We start from the raw sequence: 16431 nt of genomic DNA on the forward strand, positions 1-16431 counted from the left end.
TTTTCCTCTTTGGGTTTGAGGAAAAGTTTATTTTTTTAATCCTCAAGCATGATTTAAAGGATCTGTGTTGAAGTGCACTTATGAATGTTTTTTGCTAATGCAAGAATGCTCTTTACAGACACGCATCATTCATGACTTTATTATTATACTGTCTTGTGTTTCTTATTCATGCTAGCTCTTATTGATGTCATGCTTGTTTAGTGTGTGTGAAGTGGATTAATATGGACTCTGTCATTGATTTACAGTTAGTGAAGCAGCTGACCTGCCTGCGACCCTTTTCATGCAGCGTCATACAGCGAAACAGCAATATTAAACATCAGGAAGATAATGCTGTTATCCAGACACATGCATATTGAATGGGAATAGATTATATGAACTTTTACCATTATTTGCAAACTGTGTTCAGTGTTTTATCAGTATGTACGAAATGTATATTAGAGCTTCAGACTGGATTTTTTTTTTTTTATCTAGCTTTAATCATCCACGTAGAATGTTTATTTTTAAATGAATAAACCCAGAACATATGCAAATATGTTTGGTAAATAAAAGCAAAGCTTGAATATTGATTTTTCTATACAGAGGGAGGGAAAGACGAAAACACACAGTATGTATTTGGTCACAGTGCAAATATTACACATGTACATGCATTCATAACAATATACTGTAAATGCAAAACAATAAAGAGTACATCACAAACTACAATAAGTATGCACAATAAAAAAGCATTTATGCCATGCATAAATAGCATATTAGCCTGCCAAGATTAGTCATAAATAATGTAGTGTTATATGCTGAGGTAATAAAAGAAGCCAGATATAGAGGAGTTTCTGTTGAAATTATTGATAATAACAGGAAACTGCATGTGCTGTGGGAAAGTCTGCGGAAATTATGCTGAGGAGAGACATTCAAACTTTTATTTTCTCCCATAAAGCAGAGGAAGTGTTTTGAAAAGATGACTCATATTTTAACAGTTATTGATTTCTTGTTCATGCAGGTTCAAATATTCATGTTTGCCATATGAAATCAGCATTTTCAGAAATGAAATAGATAGATCTGTACCAAATTTGTATATTCTCTGACTCTCTCTCTCTATTATACATATTAAAATGATTTATTCTCACCTTGAATTATTATATTATATTATTACGTAACAACAAATAAAATATTTTTCAGGAATAGAATAGACATTAGAATAGACATTATTTACATTAAATTATTTTATTATAATAATTTATAATTATTATATTATATTAACAACAAATATATAATATAACGGCAAATAAAAAAAATTTAAACAAATAAACAAACTTAAAGACTTCAAGATGATAATGCAGATCAAATTATGCCTTATATCTAACACCACAAACAGCAGACAGAATGTTGTGGTTCACATGATTTCAGTAGTAAAATCTTTTTATGGAGTCTACTTGCTAAATCCTCCGCAGTCAGCAGTGAAGTGAGCCCGATCTGATCTCTCTCATCTAGGTTTCTGAGGCGAGCTCGAAATTACTGATCCCACTATGACGAAGGACTAACTAATGAATATTAATTTAGTCTTGCAGACGTTGCTTGGTAACCTTCCTGGAGTGTCCGTTTACTTGACTTAATTAATATTCATAATCCATGCCTTCCTCACAGTAAGATTCGTTTATTGGACAGGTGTTCGAGGCTTATTTACAAACGTCAGTAGTCCAGCCAATCAATAAAGCGTTCTGGGCTCGCGTCACGTGGCGTCATTAATATTCATGAGCAAAGCCTTCGCCGTAGTAGGTTCGTCCGGTCAGCGCGGAGTCTTCAGCAGCGGCAGAGTGAGTGGAGCTCGGTTCAGCTGTTTGTGGTGGAAGATGGCGGCGTGTAGACGTGTTCAGCTGCTGCTGCTCCTCATGTCTCTCTGCATTCTCAGCGTACAGGCTCTTAAACCTCTTCCAGGTTTCGGGAATGTCCATCCTCCGGCTGCCGCCATGCACCAGCAGTTCAGAGCCGCGCTACCGAATCCCGGGAATAACGCCGCCGCCGCCGCGTCCTCCGGTGCTCAGTCTAGAAGATCCACCGGCTGGAAGCTGGCAGAAGAACAGGCCTGCCGGGACGACGTGACCCGGCTGTGTCCAAAACACACCTGGACAAATAACCTGTCTATGCTGGAATGCCTGCAGGACAAGAAGGAGGTGAGCACCCCTAATGATGATTATGATGATGATGAGTGTATATATGATATAGCTAATAATTAAATAATAACAGCAACAGTAAAAATAATATATAACAATTTTAATAATTAACTTTATTTATAATTTATATATTTCATGTATAATTTTATATGCATAAATGTATTATTTATTTATAATAATTATATTAATCGATATAATTAATATTTATAATTATAATATTTTAATTTAAAATAATTAATTTAATTAACGTATTATGTAAATAATTTATTACTTTAAATAATAATAGTATTTATTATTGTTATATAATTTTATGTATTATTGATGATAATAATACAATTTGTTATTTTTATTATTGTTGTTGTTGTTGTTTTTATTATTATTACTACTAGTACTATTATTATTTTAAATTTGAACTCAGGGTGGGTACTTTTACTTCCTTTTATTTGGCTTTGTGAATTTCAGACTGATAAGTGAAGTAGAGAAGATACAAGCTTTCCAGATCTAAACTATATTGAAACTTGTCAGTTTAATTATTATCTATGTATCTATTCATTTTATAGCTGAATTTAAGACAGTTGTTCCATGGAGGTCTATAATAGCCCACCTGATTGAAGCTATTTTAGCATTCCTGTTGATCTTAATTTCGGTTTGTCAGGTCTGCTGCCAGATTGTTTTCAGCCAATCATTTGAGCTGTAAATACCATGTGACTAATTGCTGTGGAGCTGCAGGAAAATGACATGGGGGTCTATAATAGCCCACCTGATTGAAGCTATTTTAGCATTCCTGTTGATCTTAATTTCGGTTTGTCAGGTCTGCTGCCAGATTGTTTTCAGCCAATCATTTGAGCTGTAAATACCATGTGACTAATTGCTGTGGAGCTGCAGGAAAATGACATCTTGATGATGATGATTGGCTTTCACAAGCTTGACTAGAGTCAGCTTTGTCATGGAGTCTTTAATTGCAGGTGCATACGCTTGACCACAGCATCTGAATTTATAAGCATGCAAACGTTCTTATTTTTCTCTGGCTTTTATACAGCCGTACAAGCACAGACCTTTAATATGGATTGGACTAATTTAAGAACAAGCTTAAAATCTTCTAACTAGATTTGTCTTTTGTAGTTTTCTGTGCCGTGCTGGTTGACACAGTGACCTAGTTGTGCGGATGAGGAAATTATTATAGGAGTAACTTTTGTTCAGACACAGCAGATGCCCTGTGAGAATTTTAATTTTTAGAATAAAATTTGATCAGCATGATCAAACTCTTTCAAATAAACCAATAAAAGTAAAAAAAAAAAAAAAAAAAGTCCATCTACACTGAAAAAAATGATTCATTGAATTGACTAAATTTTTTTAAGATAAGTGGTTGCAATCTACATTTAAATAAACAAATTTAGTCGACTAACTTTCAACATTTTTTTTTAAATGTAGCCAAAAATTTATTGTTTGCAACCAGGTACCTTAAAAAATATTTTATAAATTCAATGAATCATTTTTTTCAGTGTAATATGTTCAAAAATCCAACTAATAATCAAACAAAAGAAGAACTTTTAAACACTTTTGAAGGTCTCAGTGAGTGCCTAGCACCAAAAATGAGTGCTTTTCTGAAGTTTTTTTGTGTAATAAACAGACTAAACCAATAATATTTCACTGAAAATCGGCTACTACACATGCAAAAACCAATAGTTTATGACACTTGTCATTGACGTGTTTTGATGCAATGTATTTGAATATATGCAAATTAATTTGAATTCGAGAGCTACTTTCTCAGTGGGTAATATCTTTACACTTTACACAGTCTTTGCACAAACTATATTTGGCTGCTCGCCTGTAATATAGTGCACAAGTCAGACTTACTTACTGCTACTACTACTTTTAATGTTCTTTACTGATAATATTTGGAGTTGGAGTTTGAAGTCCCTGGTTACTAAAAATGCAGCGCATGCATCTTTCTCATTTGTGTTCCACAGAAACAAGAAAGTCTGGCTTTATCTGTGCAGTAGATCGAAAATGTGTATGCATATTAAACATGAGCCATATTTCTTAAAGATTTGTTTTCTGCTGTTTTGAGCTGCTCCTCCCTGACTTCTTGGCTCTGTTGGTGAACCACTTTTCATCTGGCAAATACAAGGGCCAAGGTTCATTTGCAGCTAGACACAAATTAATTTAGGCTGAAAAACATCTTAGAGCAGCAGTTTTCTCTACTAGACTTTCACAACCTCTTGAGCTTCTGTTTAAATGTCTCTTATATCAGAGTCTCTCCCACAGTATGTTAAAATCGAGCTCTCATTACAGTCACAGCTTTAAACCCGTATTGATGGCACTATGCCTCTCTCTCTCTCTCTCTCTCTCTCTCTCCAGTAACTCACAGACTCAGGCCTCTCATTAGTGTGAAGCGAGGTCTTGCTCTCTGGTCCGTGATAACTCATTTCAACACCTGAGGGACATTTCAGATAGCGGTCTGTCTGAAACACGACTATTATGTGTGTCCCATTTAGGGTGTCAAATCTTTGTTTCGTTAGCCTTGAAATGCAATTGGATGTACGCTTCGAGTTCATTTCTTTTTAATCATCCATTCCTGCCTCTGAAAAGTAAAATGAGGGTGGCTGAATGTCTTGCTCTGATGTATTCGGTGGTAATATGCTGGTATTAATTGGTCTAAATGCTGTCTAAAATGAGCAGTATGCGCACTTGGTGTGTAGCTTGCAGAGAATCTCTGAAATAGTTTCAAATAATTTCAAATGAAGGAAAATACCCTTCATAAGTCCACAAATGACAGTGATGAACCTACATTTACAAAAAAATGTTCTTTGGACATAGTGTCTATATATAGAATTTGATCGTGGTAATATATATGTATAGTATTTATTTATTTATTTAATTAATTAATTAATTTAATTTTTGGTGGTGATTGGAATGCATATTTAAACAAGTGTCCAAATACAGTATGCACACACACACACACACACACACACTGCTTTTTATTTATTTATTTTTCAGAATTGCAATACTTTTTTGGACAAGTATCATGGTAGTATATATATGCATAGTGCTAATTTTATTTTTAATAAAATTGTTTCGGAGGATTGCAGTATGTTTTTTGGACAAGTAATGTAGTATTATAGTATTTATTTAACTTTTATTCTGTTTGGGGGGGGGGTTGCAATACATTTTTGGACAAGTATCGTGACATTATATGTAATTTATATATATAGTATTTATTTATTTTATTTGACTTGGGAGGTTTGCAATACATTTTTGACAAATAGCATGGTAATATGTATAGTATTTATTTATTTTGATTAAACTTTTTGGGAGGATTGCAGTAATTTTTTGGACAAGTATCATGGTATTATATATGTGTAGTATTTATTAAAATTTTATTTTATTTAAAAAAATTTTGTGGGGGGTGTTGCAATACATTTTTGGACAAGTATAGCTGTAATATATATGAATAGTATTTATTTATTTTTTATTACATTTTTAGGTGGATTGCAATACATTTTCGGACAAGTAGTATGTATAATATTTATTTATTTATTTATTTATTTGGAATTGCAATAGTTACAAGTAACTTAATATATAAGTATAATATGCATAGTAATCATACAATGCAATGCTATATATGCAGAGAATCCACTACAAGCTTTCAAGCCAATAGCAACCCATTGGTTTTGGCAGTGTCAGAAGATAGAAGATGATAATTATGCTAGCATGAATGAAACATCAAGACAAGCTGTATACTCGTCTCGCAGTCTCTCCTCCTGCACCGCATGCCAAGTTCATTTGCCCGCGAACGGTTGCTTCAGCAGTCCTGACCGTGGCTCTAATTATTGGGATAATTGCTTTGCAGAGGCTCGGTAACAGCTGTGGCCTTCTGAAGAGGTAAATGATGTCCATAAATCTCTTCTCCATCTCCCTGAGGTCAGACCCCTCCGGGCCGCTCGAAGGCGGGAGGTAAGGTGGTCGTGGCACAGCTGCAGCACGTCTGTCTTACTTTAATTTGCATTTTTTAGCAGGTTCCTCTACTGGTGGGACGCCGCGGTGGGTTTGTTGTAAACAAAGCAGCTAGCGTGACTGATATGAGACCCTCCCGCGGGGATTCGGGGCTGAGATCCTGATAAAGTAAACCAAAGAGCTTAGCTCTTAATCAAACATTTGTTTGATGTAACAGAATTGAGTGAATAAGGCAGATAAGCTATTGTGTCTGCATTTTTCAGACTAAACATAAGATACCATGTTTTTTGTTTGTGTATGTTTTTGTCGGCTGTAAAGCTGTTAGTGTGGAAATATCAGTCTGAGACTCTAATGAATCTAAAATGAAGTGGAATGAACTCATTTGGTGCACTGCTGAGGGGGAGACCGCATGTTTTATGGCTTTGACAGCTCTTTAAGACACCATAGCGTGATGTTGGTAGATGGTTACTTATTTAGATAAAAAGTAATGTGTTAACTGAAAAGAAAGGAGTAAGTTATAACTAAAAATTACAAAGGAAAAAAAAAGAAATTATATTTTGTGTAAGAAAAGGATGCCTGTTTTGTGACCAATATGACATTATTTTCATGTCAATTAAATGTTTTCTGATTTCTCATTAATGCTTATGTGCAAGTTTATTGTATTTAATTATTATTCTCAATTGTGATTCTTAATAGATTTTCATTTCTCTAATTCAGTATTTTTTATTTAAATCAGCCTAAATAAAGGCAATATAACAAATACTATCCTAATGTATTACAAATATTTTGCCTTTTTTTTTTTAAAGGGGTCATATGATGCGATTTCATTTTTTCCTTTCTCTTTAGAGTGTTACAAGCTCTTGGTGCATAAAGAAGATCTGTAAAGTTGCAAAGACTAAAGTCTCAAATCCAAAGAGATATTCTTTATAAAAGTTAAGAGCTTTTCAGACCGATTAGTTTTGTAAAAATCGACGCGTTTCAAAAAGGCGGGGCATAGAGGAGAAACAATAATGTACAGTATGTGGAAAATAATGTGGTTTTTTTAACTTTAAACCGCATAAACACATTTCATTACACCAAATACACAAAATAATGTTCTTTTTAGCAGCATCATATGACCCCTTTAAATTATAATTTACAGATTTTCCTCACATTATTTCAATTAGATTTGGTTGGGAAAATGTGATTATTGTACTGCAAAAAATTGGCTGAATAATGACTCTAAAATCCAGTTTTATTTCTTTCTTTGGATTTTTATTTTTTTATTTTATAGAGTTTTTTTTCCTCTTATTGCAGTGAGATTTTTTTTTTATTATTTCATAGAGATTTTCTTCCATTATTGCATTAACACAAAAAGATTTGGGTGGTAAAATGTGATTAATTGTAATACAAAATAATGTCAATAATGGTTCTAAAAATCGGTTTATTTTTCTTTATGCAACATCTATTTTCCTTTTTCTTTCTTTGGAATTTTGTGATGACATTTCTTTGAGTTTTTTCCGCTTTTTTAAAAATAAGATTTTTTTTATTTTTTAGAGATTTTGTTTTGCGTTATTGCAATAAGATTTGGGTGGGAAAATGCGAGTAATTGTAATGCAAAATAGTGTTAATAATGGTTCTAAAAATTGGGCTTAATTTTCTGGTTCCTTTTTCTTAAAATCTGGTTGCTTTTTTCTTTCTGTGGATTTTCGGGATGAAATATGACTCAGACATGTTCTTGACAGGTTTCATAAGATTCACTTTGTAATTGTTGAAGGGTCAGTGTTGAATAATTGCTTTCATTTTGACTAATGGTGCGGAAATCCTGTAATGGCTTGAACAAAGGCTGGTCAGTGACAGCTGTTGTCAGAGGAAAAGCTATCAGATATCATCGTTTTGATTTTGACTGTCAGTATCAAATGTGTTGCAATCATAAAAATGAGCTTGCAGGACTGCAATCATGTGGTTGTTCTTCAGCCAGTCTTTTTTCAGTTGTCAGCATCAATCAAAGGCATGACATGTTTTTGACCTCTCAACTGATGTTTGGCCAACTTTTGTTGTTTATTGATGACTGTGAAAAACTTTTTAGAATTGCCAGCCAATCTTTGTCTTCCCTGGTAAGGACAAAGCGGTTGCTGCTATTCTCTACAGCAGCTTTGATCCAGTAATTTAACAGACTCAAAACATTATTAAAATAGAAGTCATGGGCCTTTTCTTTTAAGGGTTAGAAAGAATTTTGCCACAGTCTGATGTGAAGATTATTATACAGTGTGACTTCCAATTCTTTGAACTAAGTTGTCACCTAAAAATAAACATCCTACAGGCTGTTTCCATCTTGTTAGCTTTGTCACATAAAAGATTTAGCACGCATGGCAATGAGGAACGTCTGTTCTTGTTTACCTCTGTAGTGTAAGAACAGGTGTAAAGCGTGTAGCATTCTAAATATTTAATATTGATCATGAATATATTACATATATGACAACAAAATGTTGACAAATTAGCATTGCATAATTATGCATAAAAATGCATAATTACGTAATATATACACACAACATTTTATATTTCGATTTATAATATAATATATACACTGTAAATAAATAATTATTAATTCAAATTTCAAAACAGAATAAATTACCATAATTGCATATTCAGTCATATTTTTTTCATTTGAGTCAGTAAAACCAACTTAGTTTTGAAAAAACAGACAAAATACTAGTGAAGGCTAGCTACAACATTTTTTACATAAGAATTTTTATTGTACTATAATTAATCAAACAGTCTGTCTGATTTACTAGCATGCACATGATTTTATTTTGGGTCTTTATATGCAGTCTCATTGTTGTCTGTTGCTATTTACAGTGGCAAGTTGAAAGTTTTTTGTTGTTTTGTTTTTTTCCTGCAATGATGTCTGATTTTTGGTGTATTATCCATTCAGCAGAGACATTTTTTTATTTGTCGCATAAACATTCAACTTGTCTTGATTAGTGGACTACAGACCTAAGCCTTCATTTGTATATTTTAATGTAATGTTTTCTTTTTTTCCTCACTCAGAATACAGATAAGCTCCCTGTAGAATCACTCACCCTGTTTCCCTGCGTTATCTCCACTTTCACTCTCACACATGAGGACGGGTGTTTTATTCACTGAACACTGAACAGAAACCAGAGCCCGTTACAGAGGCGAACAGGCGCTGGGTCGTCCTCTCTCTGCTTTTCACATCTTTCAGAGTCGTGCTGTGATTATTGCACTTGGCAGGCCGTTAAGTGGTTGTGCTACAGCATATACTGTTAAACAAACGCATTAGCACTGTTCCCACTGTGTCTGCTTCTCCTCTGACACTGCACACAGTCTGTTTAGATTTGCAGAAATGGTTTCAAATAGTGTAACAGGAATATAACCGGCTGAGTACAAGTTAAGCTCAATGACATAATTTACAGCATAATGTTTTTAACCAAAAAATGTGTCTTTCAAAAAGCAAAAATCTGGTTTACAATAGCGTTATTTTAGTATTATTTTATAAAATCTAATATTATTTATACTATCATGGTTTTTATTCATATTTTGAATTAGCTTTTATTTTTATTTAGGGTTTCAGTTTTTTATTTTGTTTTATATAATTGTAATGTAAATTTTTACGTTTATTTATCACTATTTTTTTTTTATATTCCTATTCAGGGTTAATTTATTTTTATTTCAGTTTACATTTTTTATTATTTCCAGGTAATAATTGTAGTGCTTGATTGAACTTAAATGTGTTTTAGTTAGTTGCCAAAGCAAGATTTCTAATTTTTGTTCAGTTTCGTTTTTCATCTAATGTTTGAAATGTATTTTATTTCAACTTTATTTAAATTATCAAATGTTTTTAATATATTTAGTTTTAGTTTTTAGTTAATTATAATAACTCTGATTTACAGAGGGACCATGTAAGTGAATGGAAGTTAGTGTTAAAGTAACAGCCATAAAATCTAAAAATATTCACGTTTTAGTGTGAAATCACTTACTAAGCTAAATTATATCCAATTTTACAACTTGCCAGCAGGAGGCTATAAACAAAACAATAAAAGGTCTGTTAAAACGATGAGAACAACTTAACAGCTCAAAAAAATACACAAGTTTGAAATGCTTTTAGAAAATTATAAATGGCACATTTCTGCTATTAAATCCTTTAGAAATCAGAAATTCACTTCCACATTAATGCTTTACTGTAACTTCAATTTTTGTTTTTTAAAGGAAACAAGGGATGAGTGAAAACTAATTTATGGTAATCAACATTATAATTGCAAAGAGTTTTCATAATAATTTGAATTTCATAATCCAGTGCAAACAATCACTGCTCTGTACGCCTACAGGTGAAATGCCTTTAAAAAGGAGTAACATCACTTCTGATCACATAATCACTGTTGATAGATGAATATTTCATGTGAAGCAAGTGCAGGAGCTGGTTTTCTGGGAGGTAATGCTAATATGGTAGTAATGCACTTGGGTTTCTCTGAAGGCTGAGATTTCAAGGCTGGTGTCATGAAGTCACTCATCTGTGCATGAATGAGGTGAGCGAGTGCTTAATGCGTCTGCTGCTAGCAAATCCCTGACGGAGTGAAACTTCACCTTTTTATCAGGTCTCAACCTGACTGAAGCTGGGTCTTGTTGACGATGCTTCACCCGTGGCTTGTTTGCGTCTTAATACTTCTGACAAATCCAGACCCGGTGCTGTCAGATTTCTGTCCCTCACAGAACATGCAAAAAGAAGTGAATTAAGTGCTATAAACTTTGTCAGAAAACAAATATCTGTATATTTTAGGAGAGGCGATGAGTATACAATCAGTCTTTTTCATAAGAGATTCAGTCAGAGCAAGAACATGTTTGTTTATAATGTGCATGGTAGTCACGTCAAATTTAAATGCTTTGCTATTGAGATTTATTAAAAAATGTATCATTATATAAATGGTCATTAATCCATATGGAACAGAACGTAAAGTGTAGCCATAAATTGTATAAAATATCTCACTGCATGTAGGCCTATAACTTGCATCAAGCCTTTTCATCTTTTTTTCAAACCATGGGCCAGCAGTTTGCTCCATTATATTATGTTGCTTCATAAAAGCCTAAAAAAAATTTTTCAACATGTTTTCAGCTTAGTTTTTGAAGCAAAAATAGACTCAGATCTGAAACCCTGCTTTGCAGCTACACTACCTGTTGTGATGTTTGTTTTTTACTCAGTAGGAAAAGAAGAAATGCACTTATAAGACACTTCCAAATATATACGAACATTCAATTTTTTAAAAAGAAATTAATAGTTTTATTCAGCATGGATGCATTCAAATTTAGAAGATTTTTATTTCAAATAAATGCTGTACTTTTGAACTTTAAAAAAAATATGTAAAAATATCACAAAAATATTAGGAAAAGTTTTTTGAGCAGCGAATCGCCATATTAGAATGCTTTCTAAAGGATCACGTGACTCTGAAGACTAGAGTAATTATGCTGAAAATTCAGCTTTGGTCACAGGAATGAATTACATTATAATAGCAACTGTTTTAAAGGGGTCATATGACATTGCTAAAAAAGAACATTATTTTGTGTATTTGGTGTAATGAAATGTGTTTATGCGGTTTAAATTTAAAAAACACATTATTTTCCACATACTGTACAGTATTGTTTTTCCTCTATGCCCCGCCTTTCTGAAACGCGTCGATTTTTACAAAGCTCATCGGTCTGAAAAGCGAGGTGTGCTGTGATTGGCCAGCTATCCAGTGCGTTGTGATTGGCCGAATACCTCAAGCGTGTGACGGAAATGTTACGCCCCTCACCATACTGTTGATGCCGTGTCCCGGCCGGAGCGACGAGACAAAAACATGAAAACCCATTATAAACGAGGCATTTGTTGCATCCAGTGGGGACATAATTACAGATTATAATGACTTATACTGTCTTTATACGCGTTGCATTACTTTTTTACTGTATTTTTGATCAAGTAAATGTAGCCTTGGTGAATGTAAGAGACTTCTTTCAAAAGCATTAACTGGTAATGTAGATGGAGTTAAACATTGTCTTACTACTTAAGAGGGAAGTTTGGGAAAAGACTTTGTCCCTATTGTAAAACATTTATCTTCCCTTTTAATTATTTGTCAGAGCATCTTATTTTGTAGTCCTGCAGCAAAACTTCTTTCATACATAAGCACTGTTTGGCTTTTTGAAGACTTTTTTTTATCAGAGCGGAATCTCACCAGGGACTATGATTGTGATTAACTTGAATAGAACAGAAAAATCTACATTTGATCCAGAATTAATAAAGAGCTGAAGAGTTGACTTTTTAAATTGTATTTCTTTTGAAAGTCATAAGAAAGCTCTTATTAGGATGTGAGCTGTGTAAAACCTCAGCTATGGCTCTTCATTGATAAGAAGTATAAGATTGATGGCCAAAAACAGAAGCTCCTAAAAAGTTTGCATTCACAGATGTTTACAAGCCGAAAATTATGGGCAAAAATGGTCCAGTGGTTTATAATATTTCCTCCCACTTCTTAATAAAACAGACTGACTTCCAAGGTTTAGAAGATAACTGATATTCTTCGCATAGAGACCATTGACATTTCAACTGTTCCTCCCGCCTGACCACCTCTCATTGCTGTGTGATCCAAAACACATGCCTTGATATTTTTATTTCTTTAATTAATCACAGGATACATGAAACAAATGATCTGAAAAAGAAAAAGTCACTAAAGATTGATGTCGCTAATAAAAACCGTAGTGATTTTACTGTAGGTCCAACAAGCAAATCCCAGCGGACTTCTGTGAACTCTTGTGAGCGATGATACAAACTCTGAATCTATTTTTTTTTTTTATTATTGAACCAAAGTGTCCAAATTCAACCTTTATCACATTAATACAGGAAAGCAAGCGATGTGTAATCTCACAGAATCAATAGATGATCCATGTACGCCCTGGCCGGCCTGGAATCACAGAGCCCTGACGTTCAAATAGAAATATCCTGTTCTGGCTGGCGACGAGGAACCGGATGATTGATCTGGGTGTGGTTCCTGAGCTCAAATATCGGCCTGTTCCTATTTAGGGCCTGTGCTGTGTTATGTGCTTCTGCTGTGATATCATCTTCAGATCCCCTTCGAGAACACTGACCATGAATCTGTTTAGTTTTATGTGGGGTACTAGTTTTGTCGGCTGTTGGTTTAGAGCTATGAAGATTTTCTACATGTTTCTTTATTTTTAAAGCATGAATGCCATGAAAAAACCCTTAAAATCGAGAGGAAAATCATTCAAAAAATGCATATCATTTAATGAAATACTGCCATGCTAATAATCGAAAGCTATCTATCTATCTGTCTGTCTGTCTGTCTGATTTAAAGTGTATATATTTATATAAATTTTATATAATAAGTATATCACCATTTTTGTATGTTAATATACTTGTTTTAGAATTTTTATGATATCTAGAAAGAAATCAATCTATTCTATATTTATAAATTTGGGATTAAAAAATATGAGTTAGTATTGGACAGTGCATTGGATTGTGTCATTTCCCCTATTTTATTTTATTTATTTTATTTTATTTTAAATTAAATTATTTTATGATATATCTTTATTTGTTTCTTTTGAAATTGGCATGAAATATGGCTTGTACATGTTTTTGCAAGATTCACTGTAATGTTGTCTCTGAAGATGCTTTTTAAATGTCAGCTTATGAATCCTGTTTAAATCCAGGAGCACATGCTCAGTCATCGGTCTATGCACCAGGCATCGTTACTTCAATATTTTTGCTTTGTAAGATTTAAATGTTAAGATTTATTTAAAAGCACATGTTCTAATCTCCACTAACTTTGTAACATTAAACATGTTGTTTTGTGTCCACACTAGCAAAATGTCTTTGCTTTGATGTTCATCTTATCGAGGGCAGCTGAAGGATGATACGTTATTGTCAAGCCATTGTTAGGGCGTTGTATGTGAATGCGCATTGATTTTTGCCTGGTTGTCTATGTTGTTGTCGTCCCCTGACAATTGCTAATTGCATTTTCATGCTCTATGAGTCACTCAGCAGTTGTTTACTGTGCTAGGTTAGAGACTGTGCTTATTGACAGTTAGCAGTCAGTGGTCTAACCCAGCCAGAATGAGGAGAAACAGACAGGCTGCTGAAAGGATGAGTATTGAGGGAGGAAAACTAAAGGTTTGAGAGGTCACAAGGCATTCTGTTTATCTGCTTGAATTATTAAGAGACTATTCTTTTGTCATAGCTGATACTGTATTGTGTGTTTCAGTATGATAGGAACTGTAATTCCTTTTAAACACAACAGCATCTGTAATTGTTTAGCTTTTATGCATAATGCTGTTTTCTGGCATTTGTGTATGTGGTTTTGTTTGTTTATTTTATTTGTAAAACAAATATGTTTGTATTTGAAGAGATGTAATGCTCTCGCATATAGCCAAAACTGTTTTGGTTGTCTGTTTGTTTAATCTGTTTTTATTAAAAAAAAAAATAAATCTATTTAATAAATTTGGGATTTAAAAAATATATCGTCGGTTAATATTTGACAGTGTATTGGATTGTCATTTCTCCAATTTTTTTTAATCAGCTTTTACATTTATTTTTATGATATTTGTAAATAAAATCAGACAGTCTATTCTATTTCATAAATTTGGGATTTTACAAAATGGATCAGTATTGGTTGATATTGGAAAGTGTATTGGATTGTGCCATTTCCCCTATTTTATTTTTATTTTATTTTATTTTTTAATTTTATTAAGTTGGTATTTTAAAACTGTATCAGTATTGGTTAACATTTAATTATTTCATTTATAATAAAAAAATAAATATAATAACATTTATAATAATTATAATAACATTTATAATATTTATCGTTAATTTTATTATTATATTTTATATATTTGTTGTTGTTGTTTTTACCTCCCTTTACTGCCAGTAATAAAGCTTTATTGGCCTGATTAACAATTACAATTCTCAGAGCATAAACGTCATACAGAATTAAAGAGGAGTAGGAAATGAAGCGAAAATTAAAAGATTATAAATTCCCTCTCTCCTTCTTTTACAGGACACAGAAATTGCTGCAGACTGCAACCATGTAAGTACTCAAAAAGGCCTGCCTTAAATAATAATTATCATCGGCGTGAGTCATCTTCACAGCTCCACACATCTTTTAGGGTGATGTTCCCTGTTTACAAGACCCTCTGCGCGCACTCCATTCTTTCAGACCGATTCTTTGTAGGTTTACGAGAGAATGCGTCAGTAGGATTTAGAGACCAGTAACATCAGCAAGTAATTTCAGAAGAATAATGGCCTAATCACCATCTAATGATGGCTGCAGCCCACAATTAATTTGGTGGGGTCCCGAGAGAGGTATCTGTTTCTGATCTCCTTCGCTAACATCCGTGGCTTTGATGTTCTCATTAAGGCCGCAGCGTGAGACCTGGTCCGCAAATCAGAAACGAGGAAAATGTAGGAGTATGATTTAGGGCTGTCGAAATAGCTGAAAAACTAAATTCAAATTTTGTACTTAAACGTTATCAATATTCGAATTATATTTGAATTTAAAAGGCATAATTTCAGTTAGGGAGGAGAAAGCTTTTGGCTTCTCTCCTGAGGCCACAAGAGGGCACATCGAGCAAAATACTATGCACGTTTCTTCAAAGCATAATAAAATAACACGACTATCTTTGAAAAAAGTGCATAATGTTTATAAACCTTATATAATTAAAGTTGCTTAAACAATTAGAAACAAAACAGAATCATGCATGTATAGTTTAATACAAAGGACCAAAAACATGTTCTCATTAAGGCCGCAGCGTGAGACCTGGTCCACAAATCAGAAACGAGGAAAATGTAGGAGTATGATTTAGGGCTGTCGAAATAGCTGAAAAACTAAATTCAAATTTTGTACTTAAACATTATCAATATTCGAATTATATTTGAATTTAAAATGCATAATTTCAGTTAGGGGGGAGAAAGCTTTTGGCTTCTCTCCTGAGGCCACAAGAGGGCGCATCGAGCAAAATACTATGCATGTTTCTTCAAAGCATAATAAAATAACACGACTATCTTTGAAAAAAGTGCATAATGTTTATAAACCTTATATAATTAAAGTTGCTTAAACAATTAGAAACAAAACAGAATCATGCATGTATAGTTTAATACAAAGGACCAAAAACCAATCACAAAGAGTACTTTCTTCATTTAAAAACTTGAGAAGCAGTTGGATGGGGAAAACCGCCATAAAGTCTTGAGACATGTTTTTTAAAAGTTGAACTTACATTAATTTTGCATCGCTTTCTAAAGATATGGCTCTCTTGTGCGAGACGCGAGTGCAAC

The 16431-nt window shown here is 33.3% G+C and overlaps 1 protein-coding gene across 2 annotated transcripts in view; it reads left to right on the plus strand.

Moving 5' to 3' along the window:
* Positions 1-1736: 1736 nt before the first annotated feature.
* The window catches only part of LOC107705797 (Golgi apparatus protein 1-like), a 63448-nt gene continuing 48753 nt past the window's right edge, over positions 1737-16431 (plus strand). For both annotated transcript variants that reach the window (XM_016509253.1, XM_016509254.1), the window contains exons 1-2: positions 1737-2165; positions 15158-15187. In XM_016509253.1, coding sequence (XP_016364739.1) covers positions 1746-2165; positions 15158-15187 — 450 coding nt within the window. In that variant the 5' untranslated portion in view covers positions 1737-1745. The remainder of the gene's footprint in view (positions 2166-15157; positions 15188-16431) is intronic.

The sequence above is a fragment of the Sinocyclocheilus rhinocerous genome, unplaced genomic scaffold (genome assembly GCF_001515625.1).
Source record: "Sinocyclocheilus rhinocerous isolate Xijiao unplaced genomic scaffold, SAMN03320098_v1.1 scaffold834, whole genome shotgun sequence".
Classification (NCBI taxonomy): domain Eukaryota; kingdom Metazoa; phylum Chordata; class Actinopteri; order Cypriniformes; family Cyprinidae; genus Sinocyclocheilus; species Sinocyclocheilus rhinocerous.